At 38.7% G+C, this 15,140-nt stretch overlaps 1 protein-coding gene across 6 annotated transcripts in view; it reads right to left on the reverse strand.

Annotated features, from left to right (window-relative positions):
* The window catches only part of SNX25 (sorting nexin 25), a 110,605-nt gene that overhangs the window by 12,798 nt on the left and 82,667 nt on the right, over window positions 1-15,140 (reverse strand). For all 6 annotated transcript variants that reach the window (XM_037526364.2, XM_037526363.2, XM_037526362.2 and 3 more), the window contains 6 exons: window positions 14,686-14,817; window positions 12,457-12,729; window positions 9,610-9,765; window positions 6,469-6,600; window positions 3,947-4,087; window positions 641-754 (listed from right to left, as the gene is read on the reverse strand). In XM_037526364.2, the coding sequence (XP_037382261.1) occupies window positions 641-754; window positions 3,947-4,087; window positions 6,469-6,600; window positions 9,610-9,765; window positions 12,457-12,729; window positions 14,686-14,817 (948 nt within the window). The remainder of the gene's footprint in view (window positions 1-640; window positions 755-3,946; window positions 4,088-6,468; window positions 6,601-9,609; window positions 9,766-12,456; window positions 12,730-14,685; window positions 14,818-15,140) is intronic.

The raw sequence follows: 15,140 nt of genomic DNA on the forward strand, positions 1-15,140 counted from the left end.
ACCACTGTGAAAACCTGAGAAGTCCCAATCCCTAGGTATTATCCAACATGCATTCAGCAAAAATCAAGTCCTGAAAGTTAACAGAAGCACTCTTTACAACGGTTTCAAACTGGAAACTATCAAATGTTCAACAACAGATGAACAGACTGCAGTGTACTCACTCAAGGGAAAACCTATACAAGAATGAAAACAAACACTGCACCACTAAAGCAGGTCTATGAATGACGCTCATGAACATGACGCTGAGTCAAAGAAGTCGGACACAAAGGAACTTTGTATGAAGTTCAGAAACAACTGGAAGGCTCTGTGCTGCCCGAGTCCAGGTCGTGGTTGCTGTGGTACGGAGCAGAGATGGGAAGCAGCCAGAGGCTCCAGCAATAATCTGGTCTGGGACTGCGTGCTAGTTGCAGGGTGTGTTCAGTGCATGAAAATGGAGAAAGCTGTACATGTATGGCATTTGCATTTTCTGCATGAATAGTATGCCTTAATTACAAAAAAAAAAAAAAAGACCAAAGATATTTTGAGACTCTGGCATAGCCTGTGAAGTTAGGAAGCAAATGAACAGGAAGCTCTTAGAATGATGATGGTGTAACCCAAAATAAACTTTTTCCTCTCAAACCGAAACTTTTCAGTTGCTTACCTGTAAAAACTTATTTAACTGCTTCTTTGACTTTTCCATAAACTTCTGATCTACAGATTTGAAAGGCAGCTTGCTAAGAGAAGGCAACTGGACTTTTTTTAAAGAAGGGAAACACTGTGGAGGGGAAGAATTAAGTGTTAGTGTCTTGCGATTACATTTTAAGCTTAAAAAAAGATTCAGAATTATAACAAAGCAAGTCTCTTTCTTTACACATTCCCTCTGAGATTTAAACCTTGAAAACCTACCTTTTAGTATTTTTTAAATAAAATTTTTAAATAGAAATTCCACTGATTTACATCGCTGTTAGTACTGGAAGGCTAGTGGCTCCCCCTTTTGGCGCAGCCCTGCAGCACACCACCCCCAAACACCCCTGGTCCTCCTCTGTGGTCCCTGAGCTCACCCAGTCCTGTTCTCCTCCCTGTTCTCCTCCCTCTTCCCTTCTCTCCTCCTCCTGCTCTGGATGCCTCCGTTCTCAGGTCAGCTTTCAAGGGTAGGTTTTAAATGTCTTGTCTGACCGTTTGTATGGATTCTCTATATTCCACCTATTAGAGGCACCACCTGGTTTATCTTTCTCCTGGCTTGCTTTCACTTAGTATAATTCCTTTTCAGTTCCATCCATGTTGCCACAAATGTCAGGAGTTGTCTTTTCTGACCTCTGAGTAGTATTCCATTATGTATATTACCACTTCTTGTTCCGCACATCTGTATTTGGGTACTTCGGTTGTATCCATAGCTTGGCTATTGTCAATAGGGCTGCAATAAATATAGGAGTGTAGCTTCCCTTCAGATTAGTGGAAAATCTACCTTTTCTAGTCAGGTTGAAGGAGTCTACAGGAATGGGACATTTGATAGAAAAAGCTAACTTATCCCTAGGTCCATGAATGCCTAGAGGCTTGGAAATCCTGAGGCCGGGCTGATGACATGGATTTGCATGATACACACAGCACAGTATGCTGGGTGCAGACACTTTCTCCTAAGAAAAGGGTTTTCTCAACATCTCCCTAAAAGGTTATCAAAGTTGACAAGACGACCAACCTATAACCAACAAGGTTGTAGCTCAGGCTCTCAATGGCAAACTTAATGATATAAATATATTAATACACTAATAGGTAATAATGACCAATTGACCCCTATGGGGTAAGCCCAGCATTCCTCCAGACACTGCACTAGAAGCGCAGCATGCATGAAGCTCTATGTGATGGGAATTATTAACCGTCCAGATTTTACATATGAGTCAACTGAGGATCAGGGTTAAAACCCAGCTCAGTCTGACTATAAAGTCCATGTTTTTATCATGCCAGTGCCCACAGGACTCTGTCAGCTGTCCCCCCAGACAATAAGAGGGCAGTGGATTCCAGATGCCCCAGACTCTGCCCCATTTCCAAACACTGGCCTTCATTAGGGCACTGAGGCCATTTGAATCTGCTTAGTGACATCAACTGGGACAAACGAGCAAGGGCGCACAGAGCTTGCCTGCTAGCGTTTCATCCCCTCTGTACCACTAGAACACACAAGAGTCACAGCAGCCAAGAGATTTCAGTGAAGTGCTTCAGGTGGTAGGAGAGGAAAACCTACACAGCCTCCTAAGGCACCACAAGAGAAACAGCATTTATCCAGGAGGATATACAAATCAGGCCTCAAATTCAAGGTAAAATTTTAGAGAAATGAAACAAACAGAGAGAGAAGAAAAGAAAGATTAAAATCCCCAGGGACCAGGGACCTGAAAAGGTGTTTCCTGTCACAGCTGTCCACAGGAAGTGTTCTTTCAAAAAAAATGAAAACTCACAGAATAAGAAATACACAGTGCGAGAGGAGAACCCAGTAATGTGGCCACAAGATGAGGGAAGGAAGACAACACTGATGACAGACACACAATTTCGTAAGATTTGTTTCCCTCTGATGCTTCAGGGTCATTGCTTTTGGTTTTCAAGTGTATTTTATTCGCCACATACATTTTTCCTTTCTTCTGCTTTGGTTTCTCAATGACCCTTTTCTGTAGTGTCAACTTTACTCAACAACTTTTGAAAAACTATATTCTTGTATTAAGATAACTGGTTTGCTTTCCACACTGCAAGGGTGACCACAGCTCATCTGAGAAACACTGTAGTGTAATAACTGGCTTTGACCACTATCCTTTTAAGAGCAGTTTAACCTATATGAAGTTAGGTATTAAAAGGGTTTTTTAAAGTCACCCTAAGAGAAAATATTAAAGGAAACAGACATATTTCATTGCAAAAGAGGGGTCCAAGAGGTAAACAGGGTTATGTCACCATCAGTTCAGTCTGAGCAAGAAAAAATAAATAAGAGTAGAAGTGACTGGACTTTTTCTGGAACATAGAGCAACTACCTCCAGTAGGAGGAGAGTTAGAGAAAATGCAATTCCTAAGAACAATGGAAGAATAAGGAACTGAAAGTAAGACAAGCTGCATTCTACTCTTGGCTTGGCCACTATGTTTACATCCTCTGACAATCCAACTAAACTCTCTGGGATCAGTTCCTCTCATGTATCAAGTGAAAGAATCGATCTATATTAGTGGCTTTTAAACATTTTAAATTAAAACCTATAGTAGTAGGAAATATATGCTACACTGCAATTCATAATACACACACTTACCACATGTATACTATATACACACAGTAAAACTGAAAAGAAAGCTCTATGGAACAATGCTCATTAATACTGTTAATAATAATAATAGTACAATGTTTACTATGTGAACACTGATTCCCGTATTTCTCACAACAACTTCATGAGGCAGATGAGGTAGGTGCTGCCAGTATTTGTATTTCAGTGATGAAGAAGAGGCACAGAGACTGATGACAACTCCCAGCTCGCATGGCGAGGAGGGAGAAAAGCCAGGACCCAAACATGAGCAGGCTGGCTCAGGGCCTATGCTTTCAACTGGAACATTTACTAACTCCCTTACTTTAAATGGGGAAACCCATTATAGCCTATTCTCTTCCTATTGCTGCAACTCATAACTGATATCATTAATTATTTCCACTAATGGGTCACAACTGGCAGCTTAAAAACTACTGGACCCAGCTGACCCCTTGGTCTCTTCCAGTTCCAGGGCTCTACAGCAATTCACTATTTAGTAATAGAGATCAGACAGCTATCTGCCTTGAAGGATCTAGATAAAGCTAGCCAGCTGGAACTATATGTAAATTTCCAAATGTCAGGCTGAAAATGCCACTTTGCCCATTTCAAGAGAAGTATCAATTTTATGTATAAAAATAGGAATGAACTCGTAAATCTCTTTTTGATCAGTAATTCCAAACCTTTGTGTTCACAAGTATTCATACCTCACTAAGTTTCCGGTGCAAATTCTGAAACTCACTGAGCCTTCTGGGGACTGTCCAGTTCTTAGTTTCAACTCCTCCAACTTCTTGCAGGCTTACCAAGACAAAGTAACAGGGCATTTGCTCACCATTCTCTTCCGTAACCTTGGGGGTAAAAAAACAACACAACAAAAAACACAGTGAGTAAAAAAAAAAAAAAAACAAACCACAGTGAGTGGATATGGAGGGCACGATTTCTCTCCACCCGTGTGTAGGCCCTGCATGACTCCTGGGACCGTGACTGGGGTAGATTCTGCTCAGGTGACAAGGCCAGGTTGTATGGCCTGAAAACAGGGAGACCATGTGGGTGGGCTCAACCTAATCATATGAGCCCTTTGCAAGCTGAGAGAGTTCTCTGGCTAGTAGTGGAAGAGGAGTCAGAAAGACTGGAAGGACACTAAGGACCTGCCATGCTACTGGTCGCCTGAAGATGGAGGGGCCACAGGTAAGGGTCTGCAAGAACATCTACTGCAGTGAGAGAGCAGAGGCCTCAATGCTATCACCACTAGAATCCAATTTCGCCAGTGACTGAAATGAGCTTGGAAGTGGGTTTTTCCCCAGTCTCCAGACAAGAGCTCAGTCTGGTCAACATCTTGATTTCACCTTGTGATACAATGAGCAGAGGACCTGGTCATGTAGTGCTGGACTTCTCACCTACCTGTGAGCTAACCAGTGGGTATGCTTTAAGTCATGAAATTTGTTCCCATTTGTTATATAGCAAAAGAAAACTATTGCTGCAAACTTTACATGCTGACTGTCACTGAAAAACACATTAAAAGCAAGAAACAGGTGTGAGGTATACCGAAACCTCTCTAAGGACGAGGGGTTCCCAAGTTTAACTTTAGGATTCAACAAACCATGACTCTATTTTCATGAAATTTACATTGGAAGACATAATTCAGAACAGGCCATTATTATTATTAACACAAATAGTTGAAGGAGATAGACTGAATTTAAGCATGAATTAGAATCACAAATTGACAGTCAGCAAGAAAGGCAAAGGAAAGAAATGCAAGATTTGCTGAGCTCTGCTGACCCTATGATCTCACTGGAGGATGGAGAAGTGGAGGCACGATGGGGTCATTGACTGTCCTAGGGACAACACAGTAGTAAGTGGCCAGGCAGAATGAAAACTCAGGAGAGCCTGGCACAATGCACACCTTCCCTAGGGGGACTGCTTGTCAACTCTGGCAGTCAGGTGACCCCTCTGTTAATCTTTTTGGTAATTAAGGTGCCACAGCAAGCTTCTGAGTCACAACTAATTATCAAGGCAAATGCCTCCTTTCCTTCTTCCCTTAATTTGCTTTTGGAAGATGAATTTAATATTATAGGCAAAACAAAGAAGGTGATGGATGCTGTATTCCTTCCCTCCCACAGGCTTTCACTACTACCCTTTTGACATTATAAACCCCTGAACCTACTCCCTCCCCTTCCTAGACTCCCACTCTAAGATAATTCCATTTACAATTAAGCAGGGTTTCTACATGGTATTCCAAGACTGAGCACAACCTTCCCTGATCCACTTCCTTCTACCTGCTCTCAAACTAAATGTATTGCCCTGCAATTCACCTTGATGGGGACTCTAACAAGTGCCAAAGATGTGCTAAGGGTACCCGGTGACGCTTTCACAAAATGTGCTTTCAGATCGACTCTTGGAGAACAAACTTTGTTTTGCTACATAATCCAGAGGTGGATTTAAGATTGTGAGTTTTAAGTCCTTCCCCAGGAAGAGTGCCCCTATGCTCAGTTCACAGGAAAGGTAGAGATGAGCAAGGATAAGTTGGCAGGAAGGCCTATGCAAATCCAAGGAGCTGAGTACTTGACAAGCCATTTGAAACAATAATGAGGCAAAAGTTAGCATTATCTGACTCAGGATCTTGTTATTTGTGCATTACAATAGTGGGCATGACAGATAACAGGGTAGGTGGGAAGGTAGGAGTTGTCAACACTAACACTGAAAATGCCTATGGGTATTTTTCCCTTAAATGCAATTAGCTTATAGACAAAAGAAAAGGGGTACAATATATTCTGAAAACTATTATTCCATATCCCTCAGAGAATAGCAAGATATTTTCTAATTCAAAGGAAAATACATTCATTATTAAAGATCTTAGAGCTACTGAGATTTGAGCAATTGAAATCAGCAAAATGGAACAATTAGAAGCCAGACAGTGCGTTCCATCATTTTCAACCCTCAATGGAAAAATAAATTGGTAATTCAAGGACATTAATTATTCCTATCCAAAGTTGCTTTCAATTCCAGTGAAAAAGGACAACTTGCTCTCTGAAGTCGGGTGAAAGCGTATCTACACTGATCAGCATAGCGCAGCTTCCAGTCATGGATGAACCACAGTGAAGGGGAAGGAAAGTAGGACAGACACAGTCTAAAGAATAAATGCAGGTTTTCTATTCTGCACTTTAAAGCTCAGGACAAAATCTTATCTGACAAAGTAAAGTCAATTGAGAGGAAAAGCAGTCAAACCTACCTCACCACTGGTGATGGAGGCTTTCCACATGCCAAGGTTGTCACACCACCAATCTGTTCTTGCCATGTGCAACTGAAGGTCCGTCCGTTCTTTCTCAATGAGAATTATTTCATCTTTCAGCTTGGAAACAATCTGCCATAGGGAAAACAAGCTGGGTTTATGTAACCATTTAAAACTCCATGCAGTTCAGAAAAATAGCAGGATACACAATCAATACACTAAATTCTACTGAACCTATACGCTAACAATGGACAATCCAAAAATAAAGAAAACAATTTCATTTACAAAAGCATAAACAGTAATAAAATACTTATTGATTAATATAAGGAAAGAAGTGAAAGATTCCCAAATGAAAAACTATCAACACTGATGAAAGAAATTAAAGAAGAAAGAAACAAGTGGAGAGACATCCCATGTTCATTGATTGGAAGACTAAATATTGCTAAGATAATTAGTGCTACATAAAGCAATCTACAGGTTCAGTGCAATCCCTATCAATATCCCAATGATTTTTTGTATTAAAAAAGTCATCATAAAATTTATATGGAATCTCAAGTTAGACTGGATAACTAAGTCATTATGAAAAGAGAACAATGCTAAAGGACTCACACTTCATGATTTCAAACTTACTGCAAAAGCATATAAACCAAAACAGTATGGTACTGGCATGAAGACACACAGACCAATGTAGTAAAACACAGAACCAAGAAATAAACCCGTGCAAATATGGTCAAAAGATTTACAAAAGTGGTGTCAACACCATCAGTGGGTAAAGGACAGACTTTTCAACAAACAATGCTGAGAAAACTGGATTTTTCATATAAAAAACAATGGAGATGAACCCTTACCTAACACTATAAATACAAAACTCAAAATGGATGAAAAACCAACAGAAACTAAGAAAATAAAATTCTTAAAAGGAAGCCTGGTGGGAGCTCCATGACCTGGAACTGGTCAAGAGCTTAGCTATGACACCAAAGACATAGGCAATAAAAGAAAATAAAGACAAATCACACTTCAAGTAAGTCAAAATTATATATAAAGAATACAGTCAATGTAACAAAAAGGCAACTCACAGAATGGGAAGCAACATTAGCAAAGCACATGTTTGATAGGAAATACACAGAGAACTCTTAAAACTCACCAACAAAAACAAGCAAGCAATCTGATTCAAAAGTAGGCAAAGGACCTGAACATACATTTCTCCAAAGCTATGTATATAAATATTCAAAAAGTTCATGAAAAGATGCTCAACACCAGCCTGAGGCTACGGACCTGCCACACGCTGCATGGGAACCGGTATACCTCCGACCAGGATGAGTGTATGGAGAGCAGGTTAGTCGGATGCTTGAAAAGATGGTTGTTTGGGACATTTAAGTTCGAGTGGCAGGACCGTGACCTCCGGTAACAAAATCACCACTCATAAGGAAAACGCAAGTTAAAACCACAATGAGATACCATTTTATACTACTAAGATAATTACCAAAATCAAAAACAAACAGAAAAATAACAAGTGTTGGTGAGGATGTGGAGAAACTGAAGCCCTTATGCACTGCAGTTGAGAAGGTAAAGTGGTGCCACCAATGTGGACAAATAGTATGAAGATGCCTCAAAAAAGCTGAAAACAATTACTACTTGATGCAGCAATTACACTTCTGAGCATATACCCAAAAGAAGTGAAAGCAGGATCTTGAAGATATTTGTACAACCATGTTCATGGAAAAGCATTATTCACAGTAGCCCAAATGAAGAAACAAACCAAGTCTCCACGGAGGGATGGAGGGATGGAATGGATGGAATGGATGGATGGATGGATGGATGGATGGATGGATGGATGGATGGATGGATGGATGGACAAATGTACATACATGCAACCGAGTATTATTCAGCTATAAAAAAATGAAATTGTGACACATACTACCATTTGGATGAACCCTGAACACATTATGCTAAGTGAAACAATGGATAGTGCACGATTCCACTCAAGAGGTATTCAGAGCAGATAAACTGGTAAGAGACAAAGCAGAAAAGTGGCTGCCAGGGGGCAGAGAGTAGGGTAGGGAATTGTTTAATGGGTACAGAGCTTTCAGTTTTGCAAGATGAACTGAATTCTGGGAACAGAATGATGGTTAACAATATGAATGTACATAATGATACCGAACTGTGCAACTTCAAGTGATAAATTTAATGTGATGTATATTTTGCCACAATTAAAAAAAAGAATATTTTTATATGCCATACTCACCATCTCCTCCTTCTATGACAAAACCTACAGCATGATGTAATTCTGTAATTTGAGGTCAGTAGCTCTGCACCCAACCTCACCTGAGCACAAAGTCTACAAGGACTCCTTCACCCTCAGCCTGCAGGGAGCACTCCCAGCCTCTGCTGCTGTCCTGCCTTTCATCATCAGTGAGGGCTGTGACTACCTGTTCCATGTTCCTGTGAGTATGTTTTGGTGTCACAGTCAGAACGCTTGCTCCTTAAGGGTAAGAGTTAGGCTATTTCTTCGATTCTTCACAGTGACCAGAACTGCATCATGTATTTATTCATCGCTTATGTTTCTGAACACACATTCAGAAAACATGAAAGGAGATGAATCTGGCAGACCAACGAGCCTCAGCCCTACCTGTCTGAGAAAGTCTCCTTGTTGGATTCCAAAGGAGGCACAAATACAAAGCAGAAAATCACACGAGTACTTGGGGTTGAGAAATGTTAGTTAGTGAGATGCTTGTTTACACTTCCAAACTTTCAAATTCTACTGGTTTTTCACAAAACTATTTTTTTTACAAGTCAGTGAGATTCTCTAAATTGCACTTGTACTATTGGGGGAAAAAAAAAAGACTGTCCTTGAGTAGTCAACACATGTCCAGAAATGACTCTGGGACAAGAGAAAGCTTTGCCCTTACCCCCAAAGGAAGTGTAGGCAAGCCAGATAAGGAAGAGTTACTGGGAAGGAACCCCCCATCACAAAAGATTAAAAACAAAGGCTTTTCTAATTCTACATTAGAAGCAAAGAAATAACAAAGGAACTCACAGTTAAAATTTTCAAGTGTGCACTTCAACATAAACAGAAACTATATGATACCAAATTAGAAAAATGGAAACTTTCAAAGACAACCTTGAAATTAAAAGAGTTACCTTCTTGTCAGGTTTTGGTGCATTTTGAATAGAATTTAGAGCTTGCCTTTTATATTCAAGTTTCTCATTTAGCTCCCGTAGCTTGTTTACAGCAAAACTGGCTTGTTGACTGGTGCCTTCATCTACAGCTTCCTCACCAGCCTCACCTCCTGGACCCTGGGGGAGAAGTCACAGGAATCGCTAGTTCTTACAGCAATACACAATTCAGTAAGTATTATCTACCATACAGTTCCATTCCATTATAATACATTGAATAGTCAACACATGTCCTTGTACTTTGGACAAAGTACTAGGTTCCACTAAGAAAACAATGTATAGTAGAAAGTCCAGAAGCAAAAGGATTTTCCTCACTAATGTGAAAAATTAAAGTATTCAAATATTTGGAAATTGCAGTGAAAAAATAAATACTGAATAGCCTAAACAGAGGGGGTGGTGGTAGAATTCTATACCATTACTTCCCAAATGCATGTATATCCAAAGGAAAGCAGTTATCTTCCCAAAAGAATCCAAATGTTCTGTGCCTAATCTTTGACAGAAGCATTGAGATTTGGCTTCTAGTTAGTCTCCTAAGGATATAATAAAAAAGCTCATGCAAATTTTAAAACAAAATTTCCAAATTCCCACTAGTGAAAATATTTTTAGTATATACTTTGTTCATTCCTTTTTTAGCACTTGCAAGTGACTTAAGAGTCATAAAGAACTAAAAAAACTTGAGAAAATGTGGATAGAGGAACAAACAGCATATTAATTGGGCTCAGGGCAGTACCAGCAGACAGGGCACTGAAAAGAACTGCTAAGAACAATCTTCTCTTGTTTACTTTTAACTTTCTTCCAGATACTTTTTTCTTCTCACTTTTATTGATTATAACAAACAGCAGACTAATGTTGTTTCTCCCAAGAAAAATAAACTATCATAGGAAAACAAGATGTCTTTAGTTGTGCCTATCCTTTCTAATCCCTACCCATAAAACATAATTCTTTAATATGTCCAGGTGGGTATTGTGCCTTTTTTTTTTTTAAAGATTTATTTATTTATTTATACAAGAACCGGGATACAGTACGGATGTGCGTGAGGGTGAGAGAATTCACCGGAGACAGAGTGGGGAACAGAACAGGCAAACTGGCAAAATACACTGCTGAGGAGAGCAGCGGGTATGGCAGGAGAGGTCTGCGCACCATGTGGGACCCTTGCTGGTGGCTGGGGATTGAACCAGTGCTGCAGAGGCTGCGGGCAGCTTTGCAGCCCAGCACTCAACTGCCTGCGCCAGCAGGGGAGGCCCTATTTTGTCTTTTTGAGATCATATACAATATTGTGTATTTTGAGGGTATTCTAGCCTTCAATATTGTGATTTTTATCACATACTACATACAGTATTCTAGGAATTGACCGCTTGTTTGGGCTTACTGCAGATGGCTCTGTTTTTTTGCTATCCCAGACATACTAACATGAACTCCGTTATCCATAACTTTTTGTTCTACCTTTTAGTTACTTTTTATAGGATGCATTTCTAGAAGTGAGATTGTTGGAACAAAAAGAAAAGAGCTTTCAAAAAGTCAGTTAATACACAACAATCTTTTCTGAATCCTCATACCTTTCATATCAATTGTCAGTCCAGGTACTTATCCAATTTATCTGTTGGGTATTGATGTTTTTATAACTTGAAGTAACCCCTTTTACAAAATTCATATAATAACCATTTCAGTTTTTTGAAGCAGAGAAACAACACAGAACAAACTGTGACTCACCTCAAAAATAAAATGCAATGATAATAAAGCTGTGGGTCAATGAATTCAGTGATTTTATACACTGAAAACAAAGTATTAAGTGACAAAACTTAAAAAAACAAGTCTGAATGACGATCATACGATTTAACAACAGTCCTGAGACAAACAGCTAATGCCACCACGAGCTAGCACTTTATTCCTCAGGGCCTGAGATACAGTGAAATGGGCAGCAAGAAAGAATCCAAGATAAATTATGATCTTTTTATGTAAGATTACGATAAACCAGATTTTGCTGGCCCTCCCTGGTGGCGCAGCGGTCACCAGGCAAGGGTCCCACATGGTGTCCAGACCTCTCCTCCGCGCCCCCTGCTCCCCTCAGCAGTGTACTTCGGTCCTTCTGCCTGTTCTGCTCCCCGCTCTGACTCTGGTGAATTCTCTCACCCTCCTGTGCTTCTGACTGTACCCAGTGCTTGTATAAATAAATAAATAAATCTTTTTTAAAAAATAAATAAATAAAAAATAAACCAGATGTTGCTATTCTGTGTATCCTCAAAAACCATAAAACTCACTTCAATCATTAACAGTAAATGAGAAATGGCAGCTGAGGCAACCCAAATTGATCTCTAAGAAAACCAGACTCAAGGAATGGCAAAGACAGGCTTCTTTAGGACCTCCTCATTTCATCTGGTTCTTTTAGACTCCAAAATATTTTCTGTAGTTCTTTATACATTCTCTTCCTTTCCTCACCCTTTCCCATCCTATGTCTTCTCTCTAGGTGGATGACAGTCCAGATTCTCTTACCAAGCCTGAGGCCTGAATGTCCCACCCCACAGATTTTCTGCCCTCACTTTTTAGGAGTTGAACTTATGGCATTTCAGGCAGGCAGAGAACAGGGAGGTCTCTAGCTCAACACTGGGAAGTAGCTAGTTGGTCAGAAGGTCAAAGAAGGGAAGAAAAAAATCCGTAAGACCAGAGCAAAAACGATAATTAAGTTCTGCTCAAATACGGTATATTAAGAGATGAGGCACACACCCTTTCCCTGGGCCTCTGCACTGTGCACCCACCAAACCATACTCAAAGTTCATCTACTGAAAAGAGAGCAGAAAGTTAAATGCAACTCACCATTTCATCCTTGTTAGACATCAACTGCGAGGAGTGTTTTTCTTCTTCTTTTATCATCAATTTCTCATACAGGTCACTGACAATAAATGAGGGGTAATACCTATCCTTTAGGGTCTCATAAACATCTCCTTGGATTTTGCAGAATACCTCAATGCCTTTATTTCCTACAAGACATTGCTGGATTTCTTTGTAAAGTGATTTTTCCACTGATATTTCTTTGCTCTCCACAAAGAAATTCTGATAAATTTCACCAACTAATTGTGGGATTTCATTCTGAAAAAGACAAGAAGATGAAGAAAATGTAAGAGATATCACCCCTGAGAAACATTATTTTCTTCTGAATCCTTTGCATTTTAGCTGGAAGGAAGATGACAGAATGTCCACTGGTACTGGCGTCTTTGGCTTTTATGTGCACATTCAGTTCTAGGTAAGGAATGTCAAACCCCGGAAAAATTAGTTCTTTAAAATGAGCAACTTCATGTTGAAGAATTAACAAATATAATTTCTTTAAGATGCCAAAAAGAATGACAACAATTCTCTTTTTTCAGTGGATTTCCTTTCATAAATCTCAAAACCATAGGAGCACAATTTATTAACTACATTCAATTTGACTTTTTATCCAATATAATTGGAAATGCCATTTCTCACTCCAGCAAGAAGCCAATATAATAAGTGTGTAATTTAAGAAGATATACAGTCTTCAGAACAGTGACTGTATTACTTGTAATCAAGCTTATGTGTATATGGGACAGCTTAGTCTCAAACAGTACACTAAGGTCACGCCAGCCTACTTGAGAAATGCAAACATCTCTTCTGATTATATAATCTTTACATTTCCTCTAGAGACATCTCATTAATGCTAGGAATGTCATGAAAGTCTTCAAGAGTAGTTAAAAACAAAACAAAACAAAACAAACAACTAAATGAACATTAGGAATTTAACAAACATGCCCAAACTTTTTACATTCAAGTCAGTGTTGCCAGGCCAAAAGACAGGTAGCTGTTTGAAGCAGCAAAACACTCTTACTCCACTGAAATTTTTTGAAATGTTTTCAGAGTAGTTTAGGAAAAGTCTTTATAATGTTTTTTTTACAACATTCTAGAGCAGCAAAAGGACATGTGGAGTCAATGAAGAAAATAAAATGTGTAATAAAGTTGGCAAATATAAAATCAAGTAAAGTGCGGTTATTTGTGGCTTATAAATTAAAAATGAAAAGTGTTCCTGTTAAGATTTAAAAATACTATGAGATTGTATTAATTCCTTAACCAGCCTACTTTATGATTTATGACATATTGTTAAACTGGTATTTAGTACTAGCAACACTCATATGAAGTACAAGTGAGTAATTCAATGTACACAATGCACATTGTGCTTACTTTAATAAGACTCTCAAAATATTATACAGGGCCTCCCTGGTGGCACAGGGGGTTAAGCACAGCACTGTGAAGCTATTCCACAGCCTCTGTAGCACGAATTCAATCCCTGGCCAGGGAGGTGACCCACATGGTGCAGCAGACCTCTCCTGTCTCACCCGCCGCTCCCATCAGCAGTGTATTTCAGTAGATCTATCTGTTCTGTTCCCGACACTGTCTCTGGTGAATCATCTCACCCCCCTTACCTCTGGCCTGTAACCCAGTTCTTGTATGCATAAATAAATAATTTTTTTAAATGTTATACATGTTGTAGCTGTTTCTAGATATATACATACATTTCTCATTCCTTAATTTAATTCTTAAATATATATTCAGATCTGGCCAAGTGTAAAGTATAGTACTGATTGTTGGGCTCTTTATGGTAAGATGCATCTATAATCAGAATTGTTTCTTGTGTTCCTAAATTATATTTTAAGTGAAATAAAAGAACAGTACTTCAAAAAATGTATGACGTTAAAAATGGCAAGATTATGAGACTGAGGTGTAGGTGACAAGACCAATTTATTATAATAGCAACTTGGGTAAGTATATGCATTTTTAAAAAGCATTAAAAAATAACTACCTGAAACTAAATTCAATCTGTTGGTATATTTATAAATCTTTTCTCCCCCATGAATACATATTCAAAAGCATCTTTTATAAAAATAAAACCTAATTTTTTTACCATTATGAACTAGAACATAATGCCAGTAATATACTTGATTCTTTTAATGTATACATATATTATAGCTTCATTGCTTAACAAGAAAGTTTTCCTTAGTCAGTGATGAACATTCCTTTGAACCTACATCCTACCTTGTTACCACTCTTTAAATGTTCCACAGACTCCCAAAAACTAATCAGAGTTCTCTTGTCAATCCTTTCCATGTACATTCGGAAGTGCTCTCGGTAGGAAGTATTGGTCAAGATGTCTTCAAACTGAAGAATCTATTAAGGGGATTAAAGAAAAGGTTTTTAAAACAACAAAGTTTAAATATCAGTTTCTTTAACTTCCAAGGTTTAATTTCTAAATTTAGGGAAAAAATGTCTCACATTTTAGGATCATAACCAATATAGTGTTTCTCTCACTTTCTTAAATTTAAAATGGAATAAAGTTTACTGAATATTCAAAATGCACATATTCAGTAAGTACTAACTTTTTATTAATCATTCAGCAAGATTTGGCATTTTTGTTTTCTGTCCTATTTTTTATATAGTTGAAGAAATCTACAAATAATTTTACATCTGGTCCTTTTGTTTTTAATATCACA

Source organism: Talpa occidentalis, unplaced genomic scaffold (genome assembly GCF_014898055.3).
Source record: "Talpa occidentalis isolate TD23 unplaced genomic scaffold, MPIMG_talOcc4v2.1 talOcc4.4, whole genome shotgun sequence".
Taxonomy (NCBI): domain Eukaryota; kingdom Metazoa; phylum Chordata; class Mammalia; order Eulipotyphla; family Talpidae; genus Talpa; species Talpa occidentalis.